General features: G+C 36.0%; 1 protein-coding gene across 4 annotated transcripts in view; it reads left to right on the top strand.

Moving 5' to 3' along the window:
* Positions 1–15,545, top strand: part of KIDINS220 (kinase D interacting substrate 220) — a 74,193-nt gene that overhangs the window by 46,663 nt on the left and 11,985 nt on the right. For 2 of the 4 annotated variants that reach the window (XM_085056817.1, XM_085056818.1), the window contains 4 exons: positions 6,543–6,721; positions 8,374–8,600; positions 12,748–12,858; positions 13,736–13,792. In XM_085056817.1, the coding sequence (XP_084912943.1) occupies positions 6,543–6,721; positions 8,374–8,600; positions 12,748–12,858; positions 13,736–13,792 (574 nt within the window). The remainder of the gene's footprint in view (positions 1–6,542; positions 6,722–8,373; positions 8,601–12,747; positions 12,859–13,735; positions 13,793–15,545) is intronic. The other 2 variants (XM_085056819.1, XM_085056820.1) reach the window with 2 other exon arrangements.

Raw genomic sequence — 15,545 nt, 5'->3', positions numbered from 1 at the left:
TTAAGAAATCACTTCGTCAGGTTAAAACATTTTTCTTTTTCATGTACAGTCAAGTATTTATCTTTAATTGTTTACTACCTCAATTTAAGAAAGTATATTTATAGCATACTAAAAATACCACCAAGATATAAATGATATGAAATTATTTTATTAAATAATTTGATTTCATAAAAAAATAGTATTCTGTAGCACTAGTAGTAAAATTTATTTTTCTCCATATAAAGGCTCATTTATTTTTATAGCAATTTGATGACACATCTGCTTGCTTTATTCAGCTGAAAAGAAAATGTTGGTTCTTGGTGTTTTGTAAAATTGCTTTGTTAAATTATTTTCAAAATCGTTCAACTTTTAACAAATGACATTTGATACTAACATTGGAAAGCAATTTCAGCTAATTAAGTAGATCCTTCTATAAACCATTGGAACATTAAGATGACAAACTGTTCATTCAGGATTATTTTAATTGGTACAATTATTGTAATTTTGTTGCAATTATGTGTTGAGCTAAAAGCTTTTGTTTAAATCATTTGAGGGTTTTTTTTGTTAATATACATAAGTAAGAAAAAAAGTAAAATAAAAACTGAAGATAAGCATTATCTGTTTACTTTTTCATTACAGTGCTTTAGACAAGTATCTACTGAATTATTCTTTTAGAAAAGTATGTTTCATGCTTTCAGCAAATCTGTAGAAATTTTAAATGTTAAAATTGAGCAAGATCATTGAAATGTAACTTCTCTGGAAGGTTATTATGTTAATTCCAGTTTTGACACTGTTTAAATACCTTTTAAGAAAAAGGGTAAAATGAACTTTTGAGGGATTTGTGAGTTGCTTAATGCCTATTGATGTATTAATTTAAGAAGTGTAGCTATTTAGTGATTATAGAAATTAAAAATGAAAAAGCCGTGGAAGGTGCCACATTCATCACTCTGATTATAGTGTTCTCTGCAATCATCTTTGCCCAGGCCAGGTTTAAATAAATCACTTCCTTTAAGTAGACAATTTAGTGTTCTTGTAGACCTCACAGTGAGGCATTACTTCTAAAATATTTAACCTGCTTTTTGTTTTTCCGTTTCCTTTCATTGCCTCCTACTTAAAATGCAGAGCACATAAAGTTATTATGTTTCTTACTGTGCTAATAGTGTGGTCTCAGTGTTAAAAGGCAATGTACCAGTTGAGTAGTAGGTGGTTGATGCCCACCTTTTTTAAAATTCTTTTGCCTTTTGTAATTCAAATAGCTCTACAAAGCTGTGAATGAATCCTGGCATTTGTAACTGCATTAACACTTTATTTTAATCATAAAGGGTACCAGTGTAGGGTGTGTTCTGGAGAGTTGTTTTAAGAATAGAAATTTTTAATATGGCTCAGTGACAGTGCATGATACTGGGTGTGGGAGATTAGTTTAATAAATATCAATCTTTTAAGGATCAAAATGTTTTTTTTCTTTCTGAAATGATCAAAAACAGGAACACTGAGGAGAGGTGCTTTATCTGCTGGTACTTGAATTGAATAGAGTCAGTTTTGCAAAGCAAGCTTTCCTGAATACCTATGGTAATAGGAGGTTTTAAATAGCTATTGCATCTGTTCAGTGAAGTCTCTTCTGCTTAATATGCACTGAGGGGGCTTGAATTTTTGTCTACATAGATATATCAAACTATAGCTTTCTCTTTTTTAGGTCTTTATTAAGATAAGGCATTTATTCCCTTTGGTTGTAGTATGGAGTGTGTGATGACTTTTTATTCCTGACTTTATACAAATGTGTTTATAAGCAAATGCTCTTTTTCAGTGTGCAAATGACCTGTTGCAATTTTCAGTTTGAGAGAATATTTGCAGCACTATTAGTGATATGTTGGTAGTACTGCAAAGCTCCTGGAGCGATTTGTGTGAGAGTTTCTAACACTGTCACTATACTGACCAAACATGAGGAGAGTAGGTTAAATTACTTCAGAGCAAAGCACAATATTAGTAGGATTTGATTATTAGGTATTAGAGATCACATGTCTAATTAGCAGACTGTTAAGCATCAAAATTTCATACTGCATTCCGTGGTGGCCCAGATTTTCTATTTTTGTGTTTCTCAGCCTCAAACCTCTAGAAAAAAAAATTGTCATTTTTAATGACAAATTATTTCATTATTTTAAGCACCATTTTGGATTTGTACTGTATTGAGAGGAAAAAATTAAAAAGCACATGATAGATAAAACATGATATGCCTTCATGCTCATGCCTTCTGTTGCACTATCTATTATTTAATAGCAATTAATTAAGTCTGTTGCTTTTTATGGAGTCAAAAAGTTAAATTACTCTTGTCCATGCAGTTACTTGGACTGTCCATGCAGTTCCTCCGTAAAACACACGAGGAAAAAAAATTGAGGTGTGCAAAGAATAATTTGAAACATATCTTTGTTTTTACCTTCAGGGAGAGAGGTTTGGAAAGAGCAGGGAGAACAGCCCTTCAGGGTATGAGGGCTTGTAAAGAAGTCAAGCTTCCAGCAGTCCGGGAACAGCAGGGCCAGCTGCTCCATGAGAGAGGATGAGCTGGGAGCTGAGGAGGACAGCAAGGCATTGGGAGCAAGGGGGGCTGTCCCACACCAGCTAAACGGGAAAGCCAGAGCAGGTTCAGTGACAGTAACCAGGGACAGCAAACAGCCCAGTGTTCTGTAGCCATAAGGCACCTTTTAGGTCAAGGCAGGAAGTTAAGCCAGTGGTTGAGGTCAAAACCAAAGGTACGTAGATGTAGCTCACGGGAAGACCAAGTGCAAAGGCCTGAACTTGAAAGCTGTTCTTAACTCAGGCAGGAGAGACCTCCAGTGAGGCTTCTCACAGCTTTAGTCGCCACAGCCTGGTTACTCAGCTGCCCTGTACCAGCCTTGAGCACAGACCCCAAAATCCCTGGCGGGGGAGAAGAGGTGGGTAAATCCTGTTGGCTTTTCCCAGGGCCTGACATAACCAATGGCACAGGCAGTGTGGGCACAGTGCAGCCTGCAGTGCAGATGAAGGTGGTTGGTTTTGGCTGTCACCGTTTTGCCACTGCCTGGTTGGGTAGTGAAATAGATGGTCAATAGGTGGGCTGTCATGTGTAGCCCAACAGCTTAGCACCTTCCCTCTGAGCTATGCTGGCAACATTCAGCACTGGACACACTGTCAGAGCATGGTGATTATTTTCCGAGTCAGTCATGGAAGTACAAGGTGAACATAATTAGAACAAATTTGAATCTAATTTACAGTCTCTGGAATGGAAGATAAGATGATGTGCTTCTGTGTACTTGTAGTAAATTATCTGTATTTGAGGAAGAAGCCAGAAATAATTCATCATTGTTGGAATATAACTTACTCCACAATTAAAGCAGTTTTTCATTTCAGCTGCTTATGGGAAAGAGACATGAAGAGTAGTGGAATTAATTTTTAAGGTTTACTTCCATCAATGTAATGTTTTGTTTTGGCCTCATTCCTTTTAAATGCAAGCAGTTTCTCCTGGAAACAGACACTCTGTAACAGTGACACTTTTTGATGTTTCTGACTTTAAAAAATTAATTCTTTTGCCTCAGGAATCTAGCCCCAAAATGAGAATAGTATGTTCACACTGCTTTATTTTTAGATCTGCATGCTTATATTTTAGAAAAAGTAACTCCTAAAGTGCTTTACATGCTAACCTTTTATTTTTTTATCTGAGAAGTGCAGGCACGTATGGTTTTTGTGGCTCTTTGCCAAAAGATTATCATTTACATAAATATTTCTTTCAAAGGCGTAGTTTAAGACATTGAGCTCAGGAGGTTAGAATAGAGACTTCAATCTGCACACCAGCAGTGGGCTATTGGCTTCTGAACAGTAGCTTTGTTCATCATATTCGGAACACTGTTCGCATTCAGACTTAAGTAGAGCTGGCATTAAAAATCAGCTAATTTGTTTCATGTGATTCATCAGCTGTGTGTTTTATTTAAATCTATGTCACATTCTCTTTTGGCTTTTTATTTTGTAGATTGAAGTGTTGAAGTAGGCCACTCTTTAACTCTTCAGTTCCTGACTTTAAAAGTGATTTAATTTTTACTTTTCCAGTCTTGAACTCCTGTCTAAAATACTTACAGTAAATATATATAACTAATATATATGACTAAAGTGTGCATTAAGGGTCTTGGTTTTTTTTCACCATCTGATGGTTGATTTACAACATACACATTTACAGTCAGTTTAATTGTAGTTTTATATAAGGCAGAATAGAATAACCTAAGGTAGTGGCTAAATATTAGTGTAAAATATGCACTTCTCAGATTCTCTGGAGTGTACAAGTTTTACTTTGATACTGCCAATGTTCTTATTTTTTCCTTTTGGCCCTTGACTCTTTGAGGTTAGGACTACTTTCAGCTTCTATTAGATTTCTTTACACTCTGCTGGAGAATGAACTGTTCCCTCTATTTGAAATTGCAACCTTTGGGTGTCAAGTTTGTCTTCTCACAGAAGCACCACCTTGTGTTGTCTTAAGGCTGGAGTCTCTGAAGCTTACATACACACCTTGTAAGCTTTACATACTCTGAAGCCTTACATACACTGAACTTCTCCAAAGTGAATAATCCAACTGCCACCCGGACAATGTCTCATAATGATTTGCAGAATCAGAACCTGTGTTAGAATAGGCTACACTTGCTTTTATGCTTTATATTTGTTACATTTTTGCTTTGCTATAAAGTAACTTCTCACTGTACATGAAGTTATTCACAGATACTGTTTATGACAGCATGGTATGGCAGTATCTGCTGTTAGGTACATGGTCCATCTAGATGTTTTCTGGTAAAATTTATAGGAATTTTTTAATTCTACTGTTCGTATATCGCAAGATTGTTGTAGCAGATCAGATTGAAAGATTAACACAGCTGAAATACATTTTTAATGTGATGGAGTTGCACTTCAAGCATGTGGCATTGATTCTCAATTCTTTTATTTTTCTTAACATTAAATGCTAAGCATTCTGTGTAAATCTGCCACTTTTGTCTCTGGAATAATCTCATGGTACATAAAATCCTAGTCTTTATGGAGGATCTAAAAATAAAGATTAAAAAAAGATCGTTGTTTTTAAAAAGCAGACAAATTGTGAAATAGGATAAGATTGTTCAGCTAATGGTAGACTTAGTTCATTAGTTCTATTAAAAATACAATTCAATTACAGCCAGTTGAGGGCTTCTTTTACATGTTTGTGTTTTTTTCTATTCATAGACAAAATGTGAGTGTGAATTTATTTAATGTAAGAGATTCCTGGTGTGTGATGATTTACTGAGTGTGCATGAGTCTCCTTCCTCCCTTCCCATCCATGCATTAGTGCACTCATTTCCTCTGTAACAGCATTGGTAATTGCCTTAGCTCTTTCAATTGTCCAGTAATCGGAGAAAAACCTTACACTTTCTTTGTTCTATGCTACCTTCTTCTTTTTAGCAAGTTATAGCAGCTCACAGAGCAGCCAACAGATGTATGCTGTCACCCTTTATCAGGGGGCTGTAGTCTTAATATGTCTTTGAAAAGAGCCACTAAAAGTCATAATTAAATTTACATTTATATAAAGTTTTTTTGGTTTTTTTCTCCTTATATTGTTTTTTCTATTTTTACTTTATGAACAATGTGGTTACTTCACTGGTATCCATATAGAGTGCTGTCATAGTCACTTAATAGCCATTACTGTAACTGTGTTCACCATTCTTAGTGCATTCTTTCACTGTTTACATTTTTAATATGCTGGGTATGAGAAATATTTTTTCATCTTATTACTCCTTAATTTAGATTACCATTTCTCTTTTGATATGCAATACCAGTACTATTGAGATGAAACATCAAATAAGAGAGGTCCATCTGACCAACAATGTCAGCCTCCATCACTTGCTTGGTAGAAGCTTTCCATAAACTTCCACAAGACTAACATTTAATCCTTCTACTTGTTCCTTCCTGAAACTGCCCTTTATACTAGTGCTCACAAAACACCCACTGTTGCTTGACAATAGTTATAAAGCATGAACAGTCCCTTACAATGATCATGTCTCATGGTTTTGTTGTTTTCATTTGTTTGTGGCTTTTTCTTTGAAGGTGAATTGCTTGAAAGCAGGTGGTTGTTTTCACACTTTTTACAATGGATGCACAGTTAGATTTTGATCAACTTCTAAGATGCCTGTTCCAGTTATAAAACGTGTTAGTTTAAAAATGATATCGTTTTTACCATGGAATTTCTGATTTGGGTATAGGAATTTGAATAGATATTTGAGGTTAATGTTGGCAAAGGTTAACTTCCCCTTAGTTTGGATTTGACATTACTGATGTATGGCTTCTTTGACATTTCTCTAAAGCACACAAATAGATCAGATTTTTTACCAGTTTGAGGATTTTTTCATATTATAAAATGTTACATTGATCTTTCTGCAGATAGTGCAGCTCTTTATGGGTTATTTTTCAGAGAACAGGGAGAATGGGTGCAAATGTACTAGTATTTCACCCTAGAATACCAATTTGTAAACTGAAGTCATGCTCTAATAAATAAGGTTTATGGTGTGTCTGATTTCACCCCCCAGAATTTCAAAGAATATTCCTACAACTAAAGATGTTGAACCTCTACTTGAAATTGATGCAGATATACGGAACTTCGAAGTGTTTTTATCCTCACGAACACCTGTTCTTGTTGCACGTGATGTAAGAACCTTTTTGCCTTGTACTGTAAACTTGGATCCCAAACTGCGAGAAATCATTGCAGGTGAGTATGCTTTCAAAGAAATGGAAAACGACAAATCTTTTTTTTAATTTTGATTTTAAGTAGAGCTGCTTGGCATGTCACACAGAACACTCATTTATTTATCAAATCATACCTTCAGATTGTCTGATTTGACTTCAGTGAGAAGGCCCTTCAGTTTCACTTAATTGTTGTGCTGTAACAGCCAGACCATACTAGACTAAAGCCTCCCTTTTGGAGGGGGGACTCCACTGTTCTTTCTTTGCAGAGTGTTTTAGGAGATGGAGGAAACCAATACACGGAATGATATTTTAGTAGAAGAGATGTAAGTTGACTTCAGATCTTTGTTAATGATTTTAAAAACATGTGTAAAACCCTATAGAAATTAAGTCAGTGAAACAAAGTTGTCTTCAGGCTGAAGAACCCCACCTCTCTCAGCCTTTCTCATAGCCATCAATCATAGGATTCATCCACCAAATTTCTGGAATGGCAGCTAGGTCTCAGCTTTCTAGCAGCATGGTGGCTTCCAGCTCCTTCTCTTACTCTCCCATGCTGTGTGCACTGGCTAGAGGCACCTCATCTGGGCTGTGAGCCCTGTCACCTTCTCAGAGGAACACCCTTTAGTTCCTTTGAGGTATTTCAGTGGTTTTTCCCTGTTGGCTTCTGTTACCTCAGGAGCTCCCAGCTGATCTCCGTAAGACTTTCAGTGGAGAAGTTCTTCCTGATGTCCAACATGAATGTCCCCCTGGCACAGGGGCCTTCTGCCTGCCGGGGGGAGAATACAGGGTCCCCTGGATCATGGCTTTTTTTCTGGTGGCTCTTCTGTCTCAGGGAGGCCAGAGCATGATTCCAGCAATCTCTGTCCTCCTACTCTCTCATGCTCCTTAATCTGTCTGCTTCCTTACTTAGCTCTGCCACCAGGCTGGACCAGAGTTGTCTGCCTGGTCATATCTCACAGAGCTGTTGTCTCTACTGCCTTCCAAGACTGGTGACAGGCTCTGGCTCCCCCTGCAGCCTGAGACCTGGATGGGAGCTCTGTCTGGGTTGTCACTTCCTTTCTTGTCAGTGCAGAGGAATATAGGTTTCTGCCTTGTGGATACCATATCTGAGCTCCTTCTGAGGGGATGATGACCACCAAGGGAGCTCACCTCTTGAGCATTGTGACTGCACCCTTCCTGCGCCCCTGGCCACAAAAACTGTCATGTCACACTCCCCGGGCTGAGGCTTGTTGGGGACCTTGGTTTCTTTGGCAATTCCCAGATTTCCTTTGCACCTTCTGTGAGAGCGTTTACAGCCCCTGGTGGGTCAAAAAAGGTCTCTGTGTTCTGGGATTTGTCACTCTGCCATGGTACAGACCAGTCTTGGAGCAGCTTCTCTTGGAGAGTGACTGTTAGGTTTCTTTATGCCACATTTAAAAAAAAATCTAAATGTTTAGAAACATTCAATATGCTGCATAGATTTATGTGATAAATCATCCTAACTTTCTTAAATACTCCTGTGTAGATGTGATCATCAAGAGAAATCAACCAAATTCAGCTGAAATTTGACATTCTACTTGATGGGTTCTGACTAGAGTTAAATACACAAAAATGTACCGTAATGAATTGGCAAACAAATAAAACATTTTCCAAATACTTTAAGCAAAACCTCATTCTTGTTGCCTATTTATTTTTCAGATGTTCGTGCTGCAAGAGATCAGATGAATATTGGAGGACTTCCTTATCCAACCTTGCCTTTACATGAGGCACCAGCTAGAGCAACATCTCTGTTCAGTCAGCCTTCCTCAGCTTGCTCATCTACCACCTCTTTCAATGGACCTTTCAACAGTGGAGTTTTATCCCCACAACCTCACAGCAGTTACTATAGTGGTATGACAGGACCTCAGCATCCATTTTACAATCGGGTAAATAATCCAGATCCATTTAACGTTCTTCTGATTTAGTCTGGTAATACTGCAGATGTCATCTATTAAATATTAAAATATCTATGCAAGTTTTATGTAGGAATGGAAAAAAGTCCAAAAGTTGACAAATTTTGCAGGAATGTTCAGTCACTGTTGTCAGGGGAAGAAATATGGTAAATTGCATCAGAAAAACAAATTACCAAGGGGAAAAAGGTCAAATAAATTTGAGGCACTGCTCAATTGTAGGATATTGCAGGGTTTGTTTTTTTTCTTTTGGTTTTGTTTTTTTGTGGGGCTTCTTTTTGGAGGGGTGGTTGTTTTGGAGTGGGGGGTAAACTGTTCAATCATTCATATGCTCACAGACATTGACAGAGATCCCAGCTTTTTTGGGTGACTTTTGTTAAAACATACAGAAACTCAAGTGGGGAGATACATTACAAGAATGTATGTCTGTCTTCCCTTTTGTCTCTTTTTAAAGTTATTTCAGGATCTTTTCCCTAAGGTGGTGTTGCACTAGTTTAAAGGAATTAACATGAATTGCATAAAACGTACATTTTTGAGCTATTTGTGGGCCTCAGAAAACATAGTCCTGGGAATGTCTCACATGAACATTGAATGAAATGCTTTACTGTATAGTTTAGTAGAGTCTAAACTTTCTGGTTTTGTGGGATGTATTCAGTATTTTTAAACTTTGTTTTTCACTTATTTTTTTTCTGCAGTCCTATAATGAAAAGAGCATAGAGAGCTGATACAAGTCATAGCTTACTTCTATATATAGGAAGTAGCCTCAGCTTTAAGTAGATTTGACTGTAGATGAACATATAACCTAGTAAGGTGAAAAGTAAATTGAGTTATTCCTAAATCAGTGTTTGTTAACTAAGGCAAAAAAGAGTATTATGTAGACCAGAACTTTTTAAATTATCTATTCTAAATTTGTTATTATGTACCTTGAATACAGTGACAGTATACTGTTTTGTTGAAAATAACATGAAATGGCATATAGCATGAAATGACATATATTTTGAAGTAGTCCTATGCTGATAAATGCTTGACACATTAATATTTGTGCTGATACTAACTCAGCTTAGTTAAAGTAGGGCTTTCATTGGAAGCCCTGTTTTTGTGTCTGTTTTGCCCTGTTTTGTGTTACTGTACATGACAAGGTTTAAAGTCAGGGGTGATAAACTGTTGAAACCTGTATGGGTTTTTTTCACTCCAATAAGCATTAGAGAAACAATTATTGGTGAGTCATAAGCTGTTCTTACAATGAGTTTATTTGTTCATTTGTGTTAAGGCTTACAGGCATGTTTACTTTTTTTGCCTGCTGAAGACTAAAATACTTCAATTTTGGCCTTTCTCATTGGAATTTTATACTGCCCTTCTAAAGTATAATTGTTTTTAGTATGTCACTTAACAAATATTGTCAAAGAACTGTATTCATTGCTTTGAACTCAAAAAGGTACTGTCATGAACACCACATACTGAGATAAGTGATGAGAAGCTTTTAAAAGTAGAAAATGCATCCTGCAAAACTGTTTCCTTCAACGTTTTCAATCATATTTCATTTCTCAGGTTTGTGTAAAAATGGTGTTTAAAAAGAGAATAGCAACTGAAGAATAGACTCTCCCCAGTAGAAGTTTCTGAGAGAGGTCTTGGATACTGGTATGACAGAACACAATGGATTCAAATACTTCTGTGGAAATAGCTGGATTTTATTCACAAGCACCCTAAGTTCTGGGGATATGTGCCAAATTCTGACCAGTAAATGGTTCCTGTCCTGTTGTCTTTAAGCATTCCTTTATGCTTAAGAAAAAACCTTTGAGCTGTTGGGGAAAACATTCTATTTTTAGGATTATTTTTTTTTTAATTATGTATGTTTATTCTTTGTTCTTTGGATTCTCCGATGTTATGGAGCTGGAACTTGCAGTGATGTAATCTATTAGTTTTTGGTTTAAAACATGGTTCTCGCTCTGGCTAGTTGTAGAGGGAAGATTAGAAGCTCTTCAGTTTAGCGCTCTGGCTGTCAGTACAGGACTATGCTGGACAGTTTACCACTGTCTGATGGCCTAGCTAGAAGCTGAATTTGAGTTCAGCTTCTCAAAATTGCTGCTCTCATGGATCATTGTGGAGATGATGCTTCTTACAGGGAATGTCAGAGTAGTAGGCAAGTCTAATTGGGATTTGCTGGATGGGAATGATAAATTATGGTATGTCAATGCTTTTTTTTTTTTTTTTGCAAAAGAGGAGAACATTGGTATCTTGAAAAAATTATGCTTTGCTACATCCCTTATGCTTTGTAGGCTATCAGCAGACTTGAAGAGCAACTCTACACTGGTTTATGCCCAATACATATTTATATTGATCTCATGTTTTTATGATACCTGTATTGTACTTCAAATGAAGATTGAATCTCTAGTGCCTAGCCTGTAATGGAGAATTAATCCCACAGTTGGGAAACAGTGGAGTAGCTGAAATGGGCTCAGGGGTTGATGAGAAATTAAGAGAGAATTGTGGGATACTTGCCTTAGAGGATAGATTTATTTTTTCCATTGCTTTGTAGTTTGATGTCACGCAACCAGCAACGGGTGCTCCCTGTGTGTTTTGGAGGAGAGGCTCTGCAGTGAGAGCTGGGCACTTGAATGCAGTTTGATCGTTAAGCATTTCATGCTTGGGGCTTTTCCACATGGTTTAAGCTGTTAGTGGAAAGCTGAGGCATTAAATTATTCTGTGGCATTTTCTGGAAATTAATCTCTCTTTTTAAAAAAGGTTCATATTATTTCTAGAATATGCCTTATGACAGTGGAATAATTTTAATTCAGTGAATTTTTCTGCATCGTTCTATATTAGCCAAATAATGTAAGGCAAAGGCTAGGTAACCAAACTTCCCCATTTGGACTAATGGTTACAATGGATATTTTATAACTTGGTATGTTGGAAGACCATATGAAATGTTTGTGGTATTTGTGTGAAAGTGTTGAGAGTCTACCTCTAGCAGCTAAGAATATGGAACTGTTTTTATTTTCCATGAAGTGCTTGAAGTGGTAGCATATGCTGTCTACATAAGTGATATACTCAGAAATTAAACTTGATTTTCTCAGTTCATTTAGAGCTTCTCCTGAATAGAGAAGTTTTTTAGTCCTTATTGGCAAATCTAAAGTGGAATATTTCAACAAATTGTACTCCTTCCTCACAGATTCTCCCTTGAGTCACAACATTATTTACTCTGTGCTGAATTTGGTGCAGTAGACTAATCAGAATCTTGTCATGTGCAGAAACACAAATCAGATAATATGTTCTCTTGTGAAATATCTGGATAATACAATTTTGAAAATTCTGTATATAGAAACATCAGAAATCAGTAATACACCCATTGTTTTCAGATTTCTTTTCGATTTTTATGGTGTTTCGTTGGTTTCTAGTTGTTTGTTTTTGTTTGGTTTTTGGGGCGGCAGTTTTATTAAGAACTGGGCAGTGCGTTGAATGCAATGAGTGCTGTAATTCTGCTTTTCCTAATGTCTGAATTAACACTTCCTTTAAAATGGTATTTGTAATGAGCAACATGCATTAATATATTTCCAACAAAACAAAACTCAAATACTGCCTACTATAAGAATCAATTCATAGGTTTATAAAATCTAGCACTTGTGGAAGCCCTCAGTTTGGGTGCTGCAAATATGGGAGGTTCTAGTGATGCTATTATGTATCACACTTTTTTCCTTTTATGAATGATTTGAAGTTTTACTGAGCATCTGATTTTGAGGTCAGAAGGACAGAGAGTGAAATGGTCAGAATTATCCTTAAATTATCCTTTTCCCATATTGATAACCATAAAGATGTTGGAGTGTAGCTACCAGAACCATTCTGACTCTGTTCCTCCAGAAAACTATACCAGAGCATCCATTGGCTTGGAGGAGAAAAGGGGGTCAGTTGCTGAGGGATTTTGAAGAACTCACTGCAGAGCTTTTGACTGAATTCTGTTCAATGGTTCAATGCAAAAAGTAAAGAAAGCTATTAGTAATTGCTCTTTTTTACTTTATGATACTCAACTAGAGGATGTGTTTTTGTTGTAATGGTTTTTATTTTATTATTACATTTTGATTTGTGTAATTGTTTGTCCCTTTTTTGTTACACTTTTTTTTTTCCATAGCCATTCTTTGCCCCATATCTTTACATGCCAAGGTATTACCCTGGCAGTTCTCATCTCATCTCACGTCCACCACTAAAAACGAGTTTGTCCAGAGATCAGAGCAATGGCCTAGTAAGTATTTTGAAGGGTAATTCAAATACTAACCTAAAAAATAAATATAGTAAGTAATGAAATTAAGGTTATTAATGATGATTCTCTATTAGACAAGTATAAGCTTAATATTATAAATATTTTAAGCAAAGGTGTTATTAACATGTAAATGTATTTTGTTTTAACTTTAGAAATTCCTTACAGAGGAAAACCAATTCTAGCATCCATATATAAAGATTAGAGGAGAATGACCTGTGATACTGGCAGAAAATATTTTAATGAAAATGCCAACTGTACTATAGTACCAAAATAGATGGAGTGATATAAGAAAATGAGTGCTACTTGTAAATTTATGTTCAATTTTTTTTTAATAATATGTCACAAATTCTTTGATGTATCTGGAGAAGATAAAATTACATCCTTCATGTTGTAACCAATGCTAGAAACTGGAACGTCAAATTAAAGTGTTAAAAGAAATATTTTAAATATTTAAGTAAAACAAAATACATTTTATCTAAAGTGTTTTTGCAAATACATGTAATTCACCTTTACCCATTAGAAGGGCAAAATGAGCAGACTTTTCTAGCTTCCTATAGTATAATAAATTTCTTATTTAACAGTATTTATTTTACTGCAGATGGCTGTTCAAATGGAATTATGAACTAAGGAAAGATAAAAAAAGTAAAAGCCTCACTTGTTGGTCACTTTAATTCTAGGTTATCAATACTATGAGCAAGGCTGTTAAAAGGTGGTAAAAGCTTTAATCACTTAAAGAAAACAAATGTGTTTCTATTGAATTATGTATTATTATGAGATCATTCTCATTCACTGTTTACGTCATAATTTTTGTTGAGCCCTTGATCATTTTACCCAAACCATAATATTTTGTTGTTGTTAGGATGTTATCAAGGAGGATGCTGATGAGGGGCTTCCTTCACCCACAGACCCCTCAATGGTAAATGAGTAGTCATGTGGTGTGGAAATTTTAGCATCTCATTGCTTTTTCAGCAGTAATGAGTCTGCATTAATCATAACTGCAGTTCACTAACACTGCATCAGTGGCTTTGGTGGGCAAATAGAGTAGTTGAAAACTAATGTAGTTAGTGAATGAATTTAAGAGCTAATATTTCACTTGTAAGATGTACTCTATTTTCCCCTGTAGTTTTCCCCTTGCCTTTCTCAGTAGCTGTGGTGAGCTTTCAGTAAAGTGTCGTGGTAGCTAAATGGAGTCTAGAATGACAGCCGGTCATTCAGTGCTTAAATTTTAGAAGTAATTGTGTTTTTCTGCTTCAGTCAACCCTCTTACCTGAACCCTACTTCTTTAGTTGGTGACATAAAGCTATTGCAGGTAACACAGTATAAGGCAACTTTGATAAAAATTGAAAAAGAAAACATTGCTGGTCATAAGCTTTCTCTTGAGTCAGAATGTTAACAACTACCTTTTCCATGACTTGTTTTGTTTTATCCTGAGTGTTCACACAAAGATGTCATCTTTATGGTATATGTTTTAGCTCTAATTATGGTAATCATGATTTGTACAAAAACAAAGAGGTTAATGTATCTGTCATGATTCTCTTAACATTTGCTGCCAATAGTTGTTGGCAACAGTTCTAGTTTGATTGCATTTATTTTTTCTTTCAGTAAATCATTGCAAAAATATCTTTGTATTGTTGTGCAATGAAAATAAATCGGACCCCACACAGATTCCAAACTATATTTAACTGCACCTGACTTTCACTGGGAAACCACATATGTGCAGTGCAATGGAAAATGTGCACTAAAGTTCTCTCTCCCATAATTTGCTACTTTGTGTGAAGGGATGGCTTTGAAGTAACTTTTCCTCTGGAGATGCTGATGCCGTCCTTGTGTTTGATTCCTATCTCAGTATCCCATTCTTTTCCCAGACCTTTGAGACTTGTCAGTGCAAGGAGAATGAAGGACTTTCTCAAAAGTATTAGAGTGATGGCTGAAGAATGTGTGTCCCCATGAGTGTGGCAAAGGACACAAGCCTGGAGAAGTGGGATTTAGTCTTGGGGCAAAGTAGTGAATGAGTTCCAGGAGCAGACCTGGAACTGGTTGCTCTTGTCGTAGCTGCTCTGATTGTGTATCTTAAAGCACATATAGGCTGCAGCTTCAAACAGCAGTTTAAAAGACTCCTGTAAGTTAAATAACCTATTGCCTCTAAGAAAATGCAGGAGTTAAAACTTTAAAATGACGCTCCCTTTGAGATAATGATAATGATAATGGAGGATTTTATTAGATCTATTTTTTAATTTAGTTTATACTATTGTGAATCTGTGTAGTGCAACATATCAGATTATCTACTTTTCTAAGACTCAGCAATATTTAACCTATGGTGTAAATCTAAAACTTTGAATTTTTTTTAAAGTCTCTTGAGTAGTTGACAAGAAGGTTGTTAGTCAGAATATGGTATATGATGTCTTATCAGGGTTTCATCTGTTCTAAACCCACTTCTTCTGTCAACTTTATTGAATTTTCTGTGAAAGGAAACAATATTATATTTGTGTTATGTGCTACAATTATCTGTAGATTATGGGTACAGTAATTTCATCCAGCTATTTAGGTAGCTCTTAATTGATGGGTCGTTACTGCTGTATAAATGATACAACTTTACTTATTAAATGGTTTGGTGCGTGTAAAGTAATTAAAAAAATTTTAAAAACTGCACAAAGTAGTTAATGAACACC

This window comes from Lichenostomus cassidix, chromosome 3 (genome assembly GCF_008360975.1).
Source record: "Lichenostomus cassidix isolate B80296 chromosome 3, HeHo_3.0, whole genome shotgun sequence".
In the NCBI taxonomy this organism is placed as follows: domain Eukaryota; kingdom Metazoa; phylum Chordata; class Aves; order Passeriformes; family Meliphagidae; genus Lichenostomus; species Lichenostomus cassidix.
The sequence above is the reverse complement of the archived record's forward strand: the minus strand, read 5'-3'. Positions and strand labels throughout refer to the sequence as shown.